This window comes from Vidua chalybeata, chromosome 5, assembly GCF_026979565.1.
Source record: "Vidua chalybeata isolate OUT-0048 chromosome 5, bVidCha1 merged haplotype, whole genome shotgun sequence".
In the NCBI taxonomy this organism is placed as follows: domain Eukaryota; kingdom Metazoa; phylum Chordata; class Aves; order Passeriformes; family Viduidae; genus Vidua; species Vidua chalybeata.
In genome coordinates this window covers 15,891,126-15,908,733 of record NC_071534.1, presented here as the reverse complement: position 1 = coordinate 15,908,733, position 17,608 = coordinate 15,891,126, and the positions used below count along the sequence as shown (strand labels likewise).

Below are 17,608 nucleotides of genomic sequence, written 5' to 3'. Positions count from 1 at the left end.
TTGAGGTCACAGATCTAACAGCATCCATATTCAAAAATCTTTGATGCAAATTGTTACTCTTCCCAGTGCTGCTTCCAGTGCCAGAGCTTCAGGAATTTTTTTTCGACTTAAACAAATGTCAGTAAGTGTTCCAGGATGCATAATTAATCATTTAGAGGTTTTAAAATCTCCTTTTCTAGTAAATATTGACTTTGCCTGTCTGTGATAAGAATGTTTTTAAAATTGCAAGCACCATGCTGGATGGGAATACTGTGTTGGATCTCCAAAAATGAATTGTGGAAAAAAGTCTCTTTTCTTATTAAAGATTCAAGGTCAGTTGAATTAGGAAAAAGAATGGCTAAGGGTATATCTTTCCTTGTAAAATATGTCATCATATCTGTATTCTTGAGAAAAAGATAAATATGACTTTGCTTCAGTTTATTTCTGATAAAAGTAATATTAGAGTGGCTTTTAATTTTTTTTATTTTAATGCCAGCTATTTTTTTGTAAAAGAAGGAGTCAGAATGGTCCTTCTGAGAATGTGCTCTGCTCTTCAAAAGAAAATAATGATGTATATATACCATACCTCAGCATTCATGGGTATATTCATGTAAGTGTATGGAATCTAAAAATCATAGAATAAGCTGAGTTGGAAGGGACCCACAAGGGTCATCAAAGTCCAGCTCCTGGCTCTGCATAGCGCCATCCCCAAAAGTCACACCCTGTGCCTGAGAGCATTGTCCAAAAGTTCCCTGAGCTCTGCCAGGCTGGTGCTGTGACCGCTTCCCTGGGGAGCGTGTTCCAGTGCCCAAACACCCTCTGGGTGAAGAACCTTTTTCTAATACCCATCCTAAACCTCCCCTGACACAACTTCAGGTCATTCCCTTGTGTCCTGTCACTGGTCACCACAGAGTAGAGATCAATGTCTGCCCCTCCTCTTCCCCTCACAAGGAAGTTGTAACTGCAATGAGATCTCTCCTCAGGTCTCCTCCAGGCTGAACAGACCAAGTGACCTCAGCTGCTCCTCATACAGCTTCCCCTCAAGGCCCTTCACCATTTTTGTAGCTCTCCTTTGGTTGCTCTCTAATAGCTTTAGATCATTCTTATATTGTGGCACCGAAACCTGCACACAGCACTCGTGGTGAGGCTGCACTAATGCAGAGTAGAATGGGACAATCCCCTCCCTCAACCAACTGGTGAGTGTTTGATGTGATATGCAAGGGCTTTCACAACCACTCCGAAGACTGATTTCTGTTGTGCTTATAGAAAAATAATTATTGTTTATGTAATTTCACGAAGTATTAGTTGTGTGAAAAGAGTTGAAAGAACCCAGTATTTATTTATGGAGGGAGTTTAATATAGGAATGTACCCATAAGTATTGTATTCACACTGAAAAAAGATATAGCTACGGCAATTAACCTTTCTCTATTATATGGCCTAATAGTAAATAACACAGTGAGCTGTGTTCCTGGTTAATCTTGATCAATCTGTAGATCTTATACAAAGCACATTATATAATGGGAAGGTTTAAATTTACTGATGTACATGGGAAAACAGATTCCTAACATTCCCTACAAATGCATGCCACATTTAGAAATTTGGTTGACTGCATCACTGGAAGAAATATGTTTTTGAGAACATTCAATATTAACAGTATTCTGAAGAGCTGCTAATTTTCTTTCAATAACTATTCTTTTCTGGAGAGTGAATAGTATTTGTTTTCTGCCAGATCCTCCTTGGTATTGCTTTCACAGGTGTTTTAATACACAGATAAATCAATACATTTAATGATTCTTCACATATCATATATATTTATGATACTAAAAAAGGTATCTTAAGGCTTTTCCTCAGTCCATACTCGACTTTTGTTTGATGTCAGCTGCTTTTTATTGAGCTTATATATGACTGGACTTATGTCCTGCTGTATTTTAATTGCAAGAGAAGAGCTTTAGCTGAAGCTGGGAGTTTTAGGATGTAAGAATTTGTATTCAGACTGTCCAATTTGAATTTGATTCTCAGTTATCAAAGCATAAATAACCCGTGTATATACTGGACCTGTTGCACTGCAAGACCTGGGAGAGGATTTCAGCATGAGCCCAAGGGAAGAGAGCTGCCTGCAGCCGAGTCCTGCTCATGTTTGCTTTGTTCTGTAGTTTGATAACCATGCTGTGATTTTTAACATGTCTTTGTGTACCCGTTGGGAGCTAACAGTGATTAGTCTGTGCATCCTGTCTTATGTCTCTGAGTCATCAGCATTTACTCATTGTCTTTTGTCCTTCCCCTCTCAGCTGCCCAACCTGTGTGTCATGAGGAGTTTCACATAGGTGCATTTATATACTCTCTAATAAAGTCTCAGAGGCTTTTTTTTAAAAAATCATTATAGCTTCAGTTAAAAATATTTCCCAAAACCAGAGTCAGGAAATATAACAATGTTTTAATTAGTGACTGGATTAAAGAAGAAAGTTTGGGAAGAATGAATGAGGATTATTTTAGGGAGTTTTGGTAGGAGTTTTTTAGTTTTTAGTTTTTTTTTTTTTTTATTTTTAAATTCATGATGCCTAGCGCATCATGAACAGTATATGAATTCATGGATCCTTGCATTTTGAAAAAAACAATCGACTGACAAATCCTAACAACTCTAAGTCAAAGCAAGAAAGCTATCATAACCAAGTAAATTATGTTCTGATTGGTAGTGTATTTTTTTGTTTTGTAATATTTAAAATCTTACTTTCCATACCACTTTTTGTTTCCTTCATTCTTCTATAAGCTGGTATATATCAAAGGATGAAAATATAATTCAATAAATAAACAATAATTGATAAACACTATACAGAAGTATGAGAGATTGTACCTTATCAATACATAAGTGCTTCTTTCCTTCTAATAAAAAGGAAGGATTGTCTGCCATATAAATATCATCTGTCTACTGCAGAGGAGCTGTCAGTTCATGGACTCAATTTTTACTATTCCATGAAGTTAAAATAATTTCCTTTAATTAAAAAGATTAGAATGCCTTCTGTAGAAAAGAACATCTGTAGATGTCTGAGCAGATTGTTTAAAAAGTTACTTTTTTTTTGCTTCCTTACGCCCAAGAAAATAATTAAATCCTGTTCTTCCAAGAAATTAAATTGCAGGGAGAGATGAGGTACCCAGCATTATGTAGAATTATGCTCAGTGCAGAACACAGTGTTTCACACAAATAATTCTGTATGCACACAGTATTACTTGTGAGAAAACAACTGCTTAAGTTTATGAGCTAATGAATCATTCAAATACACACAATGAAAGAGACCAGTCTACATCAGTATTCCCTAGTGTGGATATATATATACACATATATATATTCCATTTTATAGGTAATAAAATACAGATTCAATAGTAATAGTTCTTAAAAATCATATGTTAAGCAGAATGTCATTTTACTGATGTAGACAATGAAAAATGTCAGTATGAAAAATTCTTTTTACTTATTAGCTTCAAGTTATTTTCTTTAAACAACAGCACTTAATTCTAATGTATGAAGTAAAGGGAAATATGGCTTGCAAGTGACTGTTTAGCACTGTATTAGAAACTAATGAATATAGACTGTAATTCAGGACTCATAATTTTATGTTCTGGAAGTTTTAATACTAATTATGAAAATTGTTACGGAAAAGTAAATTGCTTTTGTAAAGGATACAATCAGTTTCAAATGTGGTCAGTTATATAAAAAAACCTGCTGGTTCTCAATACACCTCTGTTATCCAATTTCCAGGGCTTGATTTTGATGTTGGTTTTGGTAGGTTAGCAGCCATGTTCTCCACTTTGAAAAAAAATATGTCCTTTGTTTTTTTAAAAGTCCAGAATAGATCATGAGACTAGTTAAACAGGACATGCAATGAGGCTGTCCGTAAAATACGTAAAGATTACAAAATGTGATTTAATTAACTTATTTTTAAAAGTATATATGATTTATTTTAAAAACATAATCAGCTAAAATATCAAGTTAAGTAAAAAGAACAAATTTCTTGCCCCTTTAAACAATATGATTGGTTCTCACTGATCTGATGTTTGTTTGATTCTAGACTAACTGACCTAAAGACAATGGATACATACTTGTGGAAAAGTAGCACAAAATCAGATGATAACCTCAGTGTAATTACCAGAGTTATAGAGGCAGAACAGATCTAATTGAAATTACTATTCTGTCATTAGTCTTTGAGTCTGCCCTACATAAAGTTCATAGCTCTCATATAGATGGATGTGTGAAATTATTTTTATAAATAAATTATATCAATATCAAGATGACACTTGCTATTTTAAGTTTCTTTCAAGGCAATTCATCTCTTAAAGCTTAATCACACTTGTTGCAGAGATCTTTAGGTTATTTGTAAATCAGATTTTTGACACTTCTGTACTTGCCAAGCCAAAAAATTAACATCACAATTTTGCTTTATTTGCAGCATCTGGCGAGGACCAAACATAAACTGCACTGACAGTTCAGGTTATACTGCTTTACATCATGCAGCTTTAAATGGACACAAGTAAGTGCCTCACATTTAGTTTTTATGTAGAATGATATTTAACTGTGTAATGCAAGGAAAATATAGCGTAGTTCTGAGATTTGTACCAAAAATTGGCAAACATTGACTTATTAAAGGAGCCTTCTTTCCAATGGAATATATTAATATAAGATGTTTTGATACTGTCATTAATATCAATAAGTAGTAATGACAAATGGGAATTGTAGTTTAAAAGCAATTGATTCTATACTGCTTCTTCCAAATTCTTTCTCGGTTTTGGGGAAATTTAGCATTGTTACTGTTAGTCTTGCCTCTAGTGCTTTTTCATTGCTGGGTAATTGCAGCAGAAAATATTGTGTTATATTTTTTTATGTACATATGGGTAGAGTGTGAACATTTCAGGAAGCAATTTTGTGAATCAACAGTAGAGATTGTTATCAAAGCAAAAGTAATGTGGAAAGAATATTTAGTAATTATACACTTGAAAGCAGGGGCAAAAAGTGTATTTTCAGTAAAGAAAGCTTTGACATAAAGCTTTGGTTAACTCTTTTGTGTGAGACAAGGAATTGATCCAAACCCAGTGGAAATTAAGAGTGATTTGCAAGCAATTTTTTGGACTGTCCATAAAATAACACATGGACATATAATTATTTAGTTTACTCATTGCACAGTTTTTGCATCCTTCTATGAAAAAAATAGAACTTTAGGATGTATCTTCAATTGTATTCTAGGAAGGTGCCTATTTTCTTTAAGATGGATCAATCTGTTGACAAATACGGAATATTCTTTCTAAATAAATATATAAAGTAAACTCTTGAACTAGATATTGTGCATTTTCCAAAGTTTCAGCTATGTAGGGAGGTTCAGAATCATCCATATTTTTGCTTCCATAAAATTAAGTCTAAGTTCTTAATATGGTCTGTTAAACTCAGCATTTTTGTTTAAGATTTATGCATTTTCTTGTGCTATTGCTAATTTTTGACTGATCAAACCCCAAGCATTGGCTTGCAACAATTGCTGATTTTAAATAGATGAAAACTGGGATTAGTATATTTAATACTAGCAATACAGTAATAGTTACACAGAAACTTAAAAATATTGCTGTATAAACATGAAACTATCAGAGGTTTCAAGTAAATCCTAGCAATATAAAATCCCAAAACACACCAAAGCCAATTGATGATTTTAGACACAGTATTGCCCAAACTTATTCCAAGTTCAGCGAGGACTTAAAAATGTGGACTTATGTACAGCAGCAGATATAACTACAGCCTTTGAAAAGTCCAGTGTTAGCTGCTATGACCTCTTACATTCACAGCAGAATAAGTAGCAGTAACTGACATCACAATTATGCCTTGATATATTAAAGTAAGTTGAAATACATCATGAGGTATTTTGTGATAAATCATGAGGGTTTCAGGACCTGTTATCCAAGCCATTATACTGATCCTGCTGCAATGGTAGCATGGCCAGCAAGAGAATTGGACAGACACCTAGTGGTCTTAATTTTGTTAGTCATCATAAATAACCAATAAATTACTTTACACTCTATTTGAGTTTTCAAACTTGATATTCAAAATTACATCCAATCGTTTTACACAAGAATCTTCTCACTTAGAAGTTCCTGTCCTTTAAAAACTTCTGGGATTTTAGTTTTTCCCACTTTACACTAGGTTGAACCTGAGAGATTTCAGAGTTTTGTAAGAACATAAGAATTTGTGGCTGGGATGCTTGGACACTGTTGTTCAAATCCTTGCTTGATCACTGAATGTGATGAATTCCCTGCTTGGTTATTCTGGGATAATTTTCTTTCCTTGGGAAACTATTCTTCTTTATATAAGTAATTAAATAATATCTGGGGCAGGCACTGGAATCTCAGTCTCCCTAAGTAATTTCACTTAGCCCAGTAATGTTACTGGGCTAAGGACTTTCGGTTTCCTCCTCTCTGAAATGTATTTGTACAAAATGGAAAAGTTCTGCCAAAGCACTAAAAGAGACTCACCCTAGATAAGTGTGATGGGTCAGGACATACTTGAAGGATGAAGGAGATGCATTTTGTGGCTTGAATCTCGCAATAAACTCTTCCCAAAAATTCCTGTATGTTTTAATCTATAGATTTCATCTGTGCAGGGATTTTCTTCTGATTTTCTTCCACTTAGTTCAATTTATGCTTCCTTTGTTTGATGTTCCTTTCAAAGGAACTGCTGTGTATGTCTAGCTCTCATTGGGTGATTTACTGCAAGACTAACTATTATTTAATGGGAAGTCTCTCAAACCTTATGAGTACTAAAGTTTCCCTCAGGAGTCACTTTTCTGGAACTTTTTATGTAACAGAAATCTTTCTGTAGTGGACCTGCTCTTTTTTGGCTGTTCTCTTGGCATTTGATCTTGTCAGGAGTAACCAAAATCCAGCTTAAATTTTTCTCAAAGCTTAGATGTGATGACTCCAGTATCTTTTGAAGTCAACTGGGAGTTTCTTTTGACCTGGATATATTCCCTCCTAACTCACTGTATTTTTCTTTCAATATGCAATTAAAAAGGTTCCATCAAGGCTGGAAGAATAATTGCCTTAGATTTATCTTCTGTCTTAATTTGAAGTCAGTTTGTAGTAGTTTTTTTTTTTTTTTTTGTCATAACATAGGCTACATTGAGCTCCCTTGCCCTCACTGATTTTTTTGAGCCAAATCACTAAGTTGGTGTTTCCATATTTGTAAAAAGTGTGCATAAAGCTGCTCACACTGGATCCTAGATTCTCTTAGCTTAATAACTAATGAGACCTGACTGTGTCTAACTATGAGACTACAAATGCAGCAGAAAGACAGAATTTATTTACTTTCTGACATACTTGGTAATGTTGTCATACCACACAGCTGATTTTTAGTTCAGCTTTTGAAGTTAAGTACAGGAGACTGCTTAAAGATCAGGGATGCAATATACCAATTTATGCTAATCTTTCACTTAATATATGATAAGCCACACCAAAAGGAATATAAAGAGAATTAAAATGGTAATAAGTCACTTTTTCTCTCACTGCTACAAGGCTGCTGAATATGGGAAGTGAAAATAGCAGTAATTTCATAGAAGTTATACATAGAAGTTATTTCATACATCTACCTAGATCATCATTAAATTGTTTCCTAACTATCTTTGAGATAATGTCTTAAGAGAAAAGATTATTACTTAAGCCTTATGGTAAGAAATGTGTCCATCAAACTATCCTCTTGTATCCTGCCTCTGGAATTCAGCAGTGATGGGGACATGAGTACTTCTCTGCCTTTAATGCCTTGAGGGACATGCACATGTTCTGTACAGGCAAATTCTAAAAAAGGTTCTGTGGCCAGGTGATGATAATATTGTTGATGGTATTCATAATAAGTCAGAGTCATTACAATTAATGGCTTTTTGTCTATGTTTCACTATCTATTTCATTTTCAGAAATTATTGGTCTTCACTTTTTGTAGCTGTTTTGCTTGAAATACAAGTTTGTTTTATTTCTCTTTTCCAGGCAAAAAATATTAGTCATATGTATGTTCATGTAAAAACTTAATAAAATTAGCTTCCTGTTGATTTTTAGATTTACCTCCTGTTTTCCAGGGATATAGTTCTCAAATTACTTCAGTATGAAGCATCAACCAATGTAGCAGATAATAAAGGTTACTTTCCTATTCACTTGGCTGCTTGGAGAGGAGATGTAGATATTGTGAAGATTCTCATCCATCATGGACCATCACACTCCAGAGTGAATGAACAGGTGAAGTGATAAAAAATATTTATGTGCATCATCAGAAAAAAAAGCACATATTCTTTGAGTCTGACCAATTTCTAGACAAGTTTTAAAAAGTCTATTTTCCATTGTTTCAGTAATTTCTTCTCCAAGATTGATAAAATCTTCCATTATAAGCATACCAGATAAATTTCTTCTGAATAGGCACTGACTTAAAGAATATTAGATTTAAAAAGTATGGAAAAACCTTGTGTTTGTTTTGGAAAAATCACATGAAGACATACTCTAACTTTGTATCTTTTCTGTATGGTTGTAAATTTGCACAAACTGTGTATTTTTTACTCTATTAGATATTAAGTTGCTGAAAATCTCTGAGATAAAATTAATGTCCTTGGTATATTTTAAGAGTACTGTAAATAACCAGATATGCAGAGGTAAATGACAAACCAGATGGACTGCTGGGGGCTGCACATGCAGCAGAAAGCACACATAAAAAGAAAAAGACCAAGAAAAAATTATGAGAGTATTTAAAGTGTGTAAGGGCAGTATAAGCATGTTGTGTTCTGCTGCCAAACATATGGTACACCTTCTGTTTTTATTCTATATATTCTTAGGTGGTCCATTCATAGGATTAGTATTTAGGAATAAAAAGAAGCTGGTTAAAATTTGACACCATCTAGGCTGAGCTGTGTAAGAACTGGAAGTAGGCTGTGAAATGCAGATAGTAACCATTAAGCAATTGCATTTGCTAGGGTAGTCAGAGGCTTGGAATGTGAAGGTGGCAGTCAGCTCCTAATTCAGATCTAAGCTATAATGTCTATGTTGCCTGTCTGTGCACCTTTTGGTTCCACAGAGGTCTGCGCTGTGTAACCATAGGAGCCAGTAGGGCTATTCAGATGACTAAAAGGAGGATTCAAGTGATCAAATGCAGAAATGCAGTACCTTTTGAGGCCCTGCAGTTACTGAGACATCTGCACGGGCCTGAGAGTGTGACAGAGGGTGCTCAGAATTTCCGGGTCTGTGTGGAGTGAGTGGTGAAATTCAGGTATGGTACCACCTGGCACCCACAGCACCTCAAATAGCAAAGTGCAATCTAACAAATTAACTGTTCTCTCAGTGCCTACGTTAGTGGCCAGAAGGCAAACTGTGAGAAGATAAGAAATGTGAGACCTAGATTATGAACACTTAACCAGTGTGAGATGCCATGCTTTGAGTAATCTCTTTGATACCTGAGCTTATACACCTAGCCATTGGAATCCATACAATAAGTAAGATATGATTATCAAGCATTAGTGCAGGAAATATAGAAAAGTAATAAAATATGTCCATGTGACAGTCTTCTGTGAAATCCTGAAGTACTCTAACACATTCAAGAAAAAAACAAAACTCAAAATTTGTCATTCTGTGATTTTCAGTTTCAGATTACATCATTCTCCAACTTTCTCATTCTCATCCACTGTTTTATGTATGATGAAACTAGTTGAACTGTAGGATTACCGTTTGTCAAGAGAGATTTTTTCAGTTTTATTTATGCAACAAAAAGCAACTATTGAATTGTGTGTCACACATATGCTTGAAGACATTACCTGTATTCTACAGACAGAATACTGGAAACTGTGTAGGAACTTCAGAGAGGGCAAGAGTGAAAAAGGTATTTCAGAAAGAGAAATGTAAATTCAAACCTACTTCACCCCAATCCCACATACACCTCCAGTCTTCTAGAATATTGTCAAATTGGATTAGGTGTTCTGTATCTGGTTTGATCACTGGAGCAAATAAGCAGGGATACAGCTGATACTTCTATACTCCACTGACTCAAAAAAAGGTCCTCAGATGTCCTCCTGTTTATGCATTTTACTCAAAAACCTTATAATAGAAAAACATGTGAGCAATCCTCACAAGAAATGTTGCATCTTAAGTCTTTTAAGGGCATCTTGATCATATTAAACTCTGAAGTTAAACTCATGTGTACAGAGGTTTTCTGACCTTGTAAATTCCCTGGTGTTCCACTCTAGACAATGGCCAGGTTTAGTATGTTGCCTACTTTGCTGGCACCTCTGCTAATTGGTACTCTATGCAGGGGAATAGCCTCTCTATCTCAGAAAGTGGGAATGTCATGTTGTTACAGAGCCACCTCCACCCACGTATCCTCAAATAACACCTGAGAGGCATCTGCACCCTAACACCTGTTGTGCATTCCCATGAACCTGTAGGATTCTGAGGCTTTTGCTTATTTGCAGATAGGCTCTGTAAGGCAGGTGACTCCTCAAAGCTCTTGTAACTTCTCTCTGGAGCTGAAGCTATGGCTTGTAAGAAATACTGGACTACTTTTCTTCTTTCCTTTTTCTTCTGAGAGCTGGACATATGGATAGCTGTTTTTCACTGTAAGAAATAGTAAGAAATAGTGCACTCAAGTCAGATTTTTTTTCCCTCTGTTTTTGTTGGTGTTATTTTGTTTTTGTTGGTGTTATTTTTTTTACATTTTTGAGATGTAATTGTTTGCATTTTAAGAAAATTATTTTGTTTGTGATTTAGAAGTTATTGCAACTAATTTGTAATACATTTATATTTTCATCTATCTGAAATGCTATATGAAAGAAATGCTTCTAAAAACTTATGGGAAAGCAATGGATGACTGAACAAAGAAAAAAATAACAAGCTCATGATGCATAAATGTATATTAGATGAAATAATGGATTTTATATGGTATATTGTAAATTGATCGAACTGCATTCTACGCTTTGAAAATGCAGTAAAGTAGCATCATATACAACCATATCCAGCATCTAAAGCTCTGAATGCCCCCTGCTGTTCCTATTACATAAAATTGAGACAAACCGTTAAATGACAATTATGTTATGTTATGGGGGTGGTGGAATGTAGACTGGCAGCTCTCCACACAGAGAACGGTTACAGCATGACAATTATGTATGAAGAATTCTATCACTGTTTAATATAGGAGTCTTAGTTGACAGGCATGGTGTATGTTTTAAATCACAAAATATGGTGACACTGCAAAAATATGTGTTTAACTTCACTGATGAAGATTTAATATTATATAAATTATAAACTGAATTAAAATTGTATGAGATCAAAATTTGTTAGTTGATAATAAAATAAAAAGGTGTGCTGTTAATAGTCAAACTACTTACAGTTTATTTCTGTAAAACAGATCTGGATAGCTAAAACATTTATTGTGGCAACTTCCATCATAAAATTGCATCATTGATAACAAATCCTAATCTATGAAAAAATGGTTAATAAATAACAGCTGCATACAGGTCATTATGCAGTGTTTGGTTTTTTCAGGAAAAAATGTGAATAACATCAGGGATAAATATAAATGTCTTATTCAATATGAAAAAAATATATTCCAATTATATATATACACACAGAATATTAATTGTGAAAAATTTACAGGAAAAAATATGAACGCTTCTGAAATTTTTATGGATTCACCGTGCTGTAGAATTTGCCTGTGCATCAAACTGTAATTGCCACAAAACCCACCCACATCTCTTTAAAACTATTCAACAATTCTTCTGAAATATAAAGAAAAACAGTTCAAGATGCATTCCTATGATGTAAACACCTAAATTTTAACATATTTGCAAACTTCTCCAAATTGTCCAAATGAAACACAGACTTCTCTGTGACACCTCATGGACTTCCAAAAGTACAATTCAGTTCCAAAATAGCCTGCAAACCCAATGTTTTTCAAGTTCTGCATTTGATTTTACCCCTCAATTAATTTGATACTAGTGAATGAATTTCAGAGTTTCCCTTGCAACTCTTACTATATTTTCTTCAGAAGGAAGAAGAGTGCACACACAATCTTTCTGATTTAAGCCAATTGCAACAATAAATTGGAAAAAAAAATTTTCAAAGTAGTCAACCATATTACATTACCTTTTTATGATGTTTACATAAGTAGAAGTGAATTTCAATGGGAAGTCAGTAGGCTTGATTTTGATTCACACTGAGTAACTTGCAGACAAACTTCCTTTATTTTTTCAGAGTTATTAACTTCTTGGTGGAACTTCTCAGGAAACTTCCTGATTTAATACATAAAGTAAGACCATCCTGAGGTCATTCCTTTCTCTGTTTTGCATATATTCTTTTGCTCCTTTTTTCTCTAATTATTTAGTTATTAAAGCCTTATTTTTGTATTGTTTTTCCTCTAGTTGACTACTTTTGAGTATATTCAGCATATAGATAGGTGTTTCCAGAATCTCCCATTGATCCTGCCTTCTTTAATTTAAACTTAAATTCTCATTTCATAACTGAGAGATTAGCAAAAAGCTTTTAATAACAGATGTCTTGTTCACTTATTTTATTTTGGGATTATGTGACAAAGAAATAGCTCAGATTTAGGAACTCTCCTTTTTCAAGTTCAGCATCAAAACACTGATAAAAAAAGGAATTAAGCATCCTTTGGAAAGGTCTGTTAAATCAGTATGTGAGTTATTTTTGCTTGTACAGTACTTGCATGGATTTTAGGAGATTTAAAAGTTACTTGGCAAAAAAAAAAGGACTTCACAACTATACAATAAATGTCCTGAATTTACCCACAGTTTAATAGTGGCTTCACAAGGGCCTATATAATATTCATGATAGCCATTCATTTTCTTGATACTTCCTGTACTTTTTCACTATCAGACTGCCAAGCTACAATAACTGTCTCTATAATGTATTTGCTAATCTGCCCTCTAATGAATAGACCTCAAGATATATTGTACATTTTGCAGTGGCACACATCCTTAGCAGCTAAATGATGTAGTACAGCCTGCAAATACTGGTGAGATGCAGGGCTGTGAAGGCACAGTTCAGTTTGCAGCCATACCAGCCTGAGTTCTGGCTGTATGTGGAAGAGAAGAGATTCAGAGAAAGGCTACAAAAGGTTGGGATCATGCCCATGAAATAACACTTGTAACAAATAATGAAGAAAATTTTAAAGAGTTTAAAAGCTGAATCATGGAATGCTTTCCTTATTTCTGAGCAAGGTCCTTTGGACCATAGGAGTAACTACTTGGCAAAAAATATTATTTATGAATATTAGAGACTTCTTTTTAAATACTGTATTTGCATAATATTGCTCTACTCTTTCTACCTTACATTTTGTTCGTCTTTACTTGGTTCTTATTTTTTGATCTTTCTTTTTTTAGAACCATAGTCTTGTAGTTGCTAACATATAATGAAGCATCTGAAATTTCTACAAGGATTCTAGTCTTTTTCTTCAGCACTAGATGTATTATTTAACCCTTGAATATCAAATTTGAAGCTCTAATTACAGAATGGTAATTTGCGTGCAGTTATTTTTTTAGCAGATTATCTGCTCATTGCAATGAGTACTAACACATAAGCTTTCTGTACTCCAGAAGCAATTGTTTATCCTTGGAACTGAAAATACAGGCAACAGCATTAAATTATTGCCAGTTTCTTGAAGAATTTTTCACATTTTAAAAATATTGCTTCAAAAGAGTATGTGACTTTAGTGATATGAAGACAAACTACTTTAAAATCAATAGTCTCTTCTCCATTCTAAGCTGATTTATTTTATATAACTAGTACTAAATTGTCAAAGTAGATAAATTTAGAGGGCAGTTAAACAAGTTTTAATTTACTCTTTGAAGGTTAAAGGTATTTTTTGTCTTCTCTACCTGAATTTAATTTGTTAATTTACATTTTGAAGAAAGAAGAATGTTTTACTATCAAGTTTTAATTAGGTAGTACCTCTCAGGTCTGATAACACAATATATACAATGCCTCTTCTGAGGGCATATATGTAGATAATTTAATTATCATGTTTGCCCAGGTTGCATTCTTCTGCTTTACTCAAGTGATATGTAGCTCTTTATAATTTTGTATCCGTTCAATTGGTCAAGAACTGAAATGTAGTTTTTATTTGGCAAATAAAAACCATAGAAAAATGTTCAACAATATACATCTGAAAATAACATTTTGTTACTTTGCTTTTGTGCATCAGACTTTTAAAATGTACTTTTTCTTTCAGTATGCCTTTGTGTGAAAATTCAGCTGGATATTCTTTATCCAGAGAGAGCAAATTCCAGTTTGCTGCTCAGCAGCAGCGACTTGTACTGTTTGATCTCTGTATCTGTCTATCTCATTTTTAGAAGAGGGCCATAGCAAATTTAATTTTTGTTTCTTTGAAAATTTAATTAGAATACTTTTAAGCTACAATATTAGATCATTGGCACAAGATTTGAATTAGTTCAATTAGTACTTCCATAAGTTCTTGAAAAAACCCTCAGACATAAGCAAATATTGGAAAGATATTTACAATTGTAAACATGTATTTTGTTATTTACGTCACAGAATGCCAATATAGTTAGACATATAACTTATTTGTGTAACTATTTCCATTGGATATATAAATACAGTAACTGGAGGCAGAAATTACCATGATTGTCCATTTCATGTGCAATTATCTGATTTTCCTATTAATTCTCCACAAAATCAGGCTGCAATTGCCTATTCATCTAGCTGTCCATGAAATATTGAAAATTTAAAAATAAATTTTAATAATCTATGCTTGTGATTTGTGGGTGTACAATTGTGCATAAGAAAATTGCTTTGCTTGGTCCTATTTAAAAATATATTAGAAGTCCCTAGAGCACAAAAAGCTTCTTTCTGGTAGTTGAAAGAAGATTGCAGCCATGTAGTATTTGTCATAGTATATATATTTTAATCTGAATTTCTGGTCTGTGTAATAGAGCAAGCCCACATGGTGGTCTGAATAATGCACAATGATTTAAATACTTACTAGTCATCAAGCCATGTCTGCCAGTGGAAGCATCTCACTTCCCACCTGGATCTTCTCCAGCCTCTGTGTTACAGTTTAGCAGGAAACACATTCCAGTCTCTCAGATCTTGTGTGGTGTTGCAGACACCCATGAGTTTGACTGCAACATTGATTTACCTGAATGTATTGATCTGTCTCTTGTGTTTCCCAAGTTCATCTGAGTCATCTTAGATTGTGAGAGATGAAAATTACAGCAATGCTGTTAAAACCACAAACCCAAGACTTGAGTTCTTGCTTACAGAATTAGAAGCATCATTACCAAAAAACAGATCTTCCCTTTTCCTCCTTTCTAGTTTTTACTGTGCAACAAGGATATTCTTATCCTAGCTACCTTTTGAGTAAGAGTCCAAAGCCTCATTTCTCTGAATCTCTGACTCTTTCTGTCTTTTAAAGGACAATTGTTTTTTTCTATTTTCAGTTCTCTGTCCCTTGAACTTTCTTCAGCTGGCTCCTTGAAAAGTAGAACTACAGACTCAGATTTACCATTTTTTCTTCCTCTGGAATGATATCTCTACCCTCTTTAGTATCTTTTCTGAATTTACATTAATCTTAAATTTTTTATATTGTACATTAGCTTATTGGTTTTGTACTTTTACAACATTCCTAAACTGTCACAATATTTATAAATAATTTATCGGAAGAGGCATTTAATGTATATACTTCTACAATGTATAGCATCTAGTCTTTTTAAAGCTCTGTAAAGTCTGCATATGATATATTAATAATATAGATGACATATAGAATTCAGAGAGCTCAATAAACTATTTCCTTTGTCTTTGCCTGAAGCTGTCTCTTTGGCGTTGCAAGTATACAGATAGAATTGGAAGGAAACAGTTAAAAATATAATGCTTATTCTCAATATTTATTAATAAGTTTATTGAGTAATATTTTGGGAAAAATTTGGAGGGCATTGCTTTGTACAGTAAAAACCTGTTAAGTCCAAAGCATACTCATAATGTCTTAAAACACATATATACCTCTCTCTGGAGTCCTGAGAAGACTAACTGCTTAAGTGATTTACTAAGTCTTTCTATAGGTCCTATTTTGTCTTCTGAGTTTTAATTGTTGTCTGGATAGTAACTTTTTATAGTGGTACATGAAACTAAGCTTGTGCCTGATACATTTGCATTACACAGTTTTACTCCATAACTCCATTTCTCGAATAACAAACTGCTATGGTACAACACTAGCAAAATCAAGAAGAGAGGCTTCACTGTCAGAATATTTTTAAGAGAAGGACTCAATCATAATTTCAGGAACAGTTGAATCAAAGAAGGTTACAGATTTTGGCATATCACAAGCTACAAGGTTTTGAGGGGCATGTTGTTAAAATGCATTGGGAGCAATGCAGACACATAGGGAGCTCATCTGCTTGAGAGCGGCAAGCTGCAGTATTAATGTGTTATTATTAAAATGTCAGTGGAGTAATTTTGAAGCATTTAACATATATTACCATACATTATATTACAAACTCTGCCTCTGAGTGATCTCATGGAAGCAATTTATAGAAGTTGAGCATTTCTATTGTGGATTAAACATGAATTTCTGAAACTTTTGGGGTTTTTTTTAACAGAACAATGAAAATGAAACAGCACTGCATTGTGCAGCTCAGTATGGTCATTCAGAAGTTGTTGCTGTTCTGCTAGAAGAGCTGACAGACCCCACAATAAGAAACAACAAACTGGAAACACCTCTGGATCTGGCAGCACTTTATGGACGTCTACGCGTTGTGAAAATGATCATCAAAGCATATCCAAATCTGATGAACTGTAATACAAGAAAACACACTCCTTTGCATCTTGCTGCTCGTAATGGCCACAAAGCTGTCGTGCAGGTGCTTCTGGAGGCTGGAATGGATGTCAGCTGCCAAGTTAGTGTGCAATTCCTTCCCTCCTTCCCCTATGATTTAAATGAAATTACTTCTAACATTTTTTTCTTTAAAATATACTTGTATCTACTTTGTTAGAAATGCTGCAAAGTGATTTATGATACAACTTTATTTATTTCAACTCAATGAGGATAACTCAAGAAACATACATATCTTCAAAGCCGAATGCATGTTTTAACATCTTAAGACATGTAGATACACAAATCATATCAACCATTCATGTAGGTGTATATTTATATATTTTCTACAGTATAATATAAAAAGGTAGTAAGCTGATTTTCTAAAGCTATGGCCCTTTGTGGTCACAGCAATCTAAAACAGTGTTTCACTGTGAGCTCATTTTCCTATAATTATTCCATTCTAAACTCAAGTTACTAAGTAATAACAATTTTGATTTTCTGCATTTCTAAACATGTGCATAAATCTAAGAGAAAATTCTATAGCAATACACTGTTTGCTACTGACTCCAACCTGTCAGCTGTTTGGTGCATCTTGTTTTATGCACAGTAAGTTATAAGGATGTTAAATGGTAACTTTAAACAAAATAGACATAGACGGGAAGAGACACAAGGTACAGCAGCAGTGAATTTTATGTTCAATTCTTTGTACTGGAAGGTGTCCAGACCTTTTAACAGAGGACTGGATTCTGTTATGTGTTCTGAAATGTTGCCTCAATCTTATGATTTCTCTT

The 17,608-nt window shown here is 34.0% G+C and overlaps 1 protein-coding gene across 2 annotated transcripts in view; it reads left to right on the top strand.

The window, feature by feature from the left end:
* The window catches only part of ANKS1B (ankyrin repeat and sterile alpha motif domain containing 1B), a 396,607-nt gene that overhangs the window by 33,278 nt on the left and 345,721 nt on the right, over positions 1–17,608 (top strand). For both annotated transcript variants that reach the window (XM_053943037.1, XM_053943036.1), the window contains exons 2-4: positions 4,423–4,503; positions 8,077–8,233; positions 16,603–16,899. In XM_053943037.1, the coding sequence (XP_053799012.1) occupies positions 4,423–4,503; positions 8,077–8,233; positions 16,603–16,899 (535 nt within the window). The remainder of the gene's footprint in view (positions 1–4,422; positions 4,504–8,076; positions 8,234–16,602; positions 16,900–17,608) is intronic.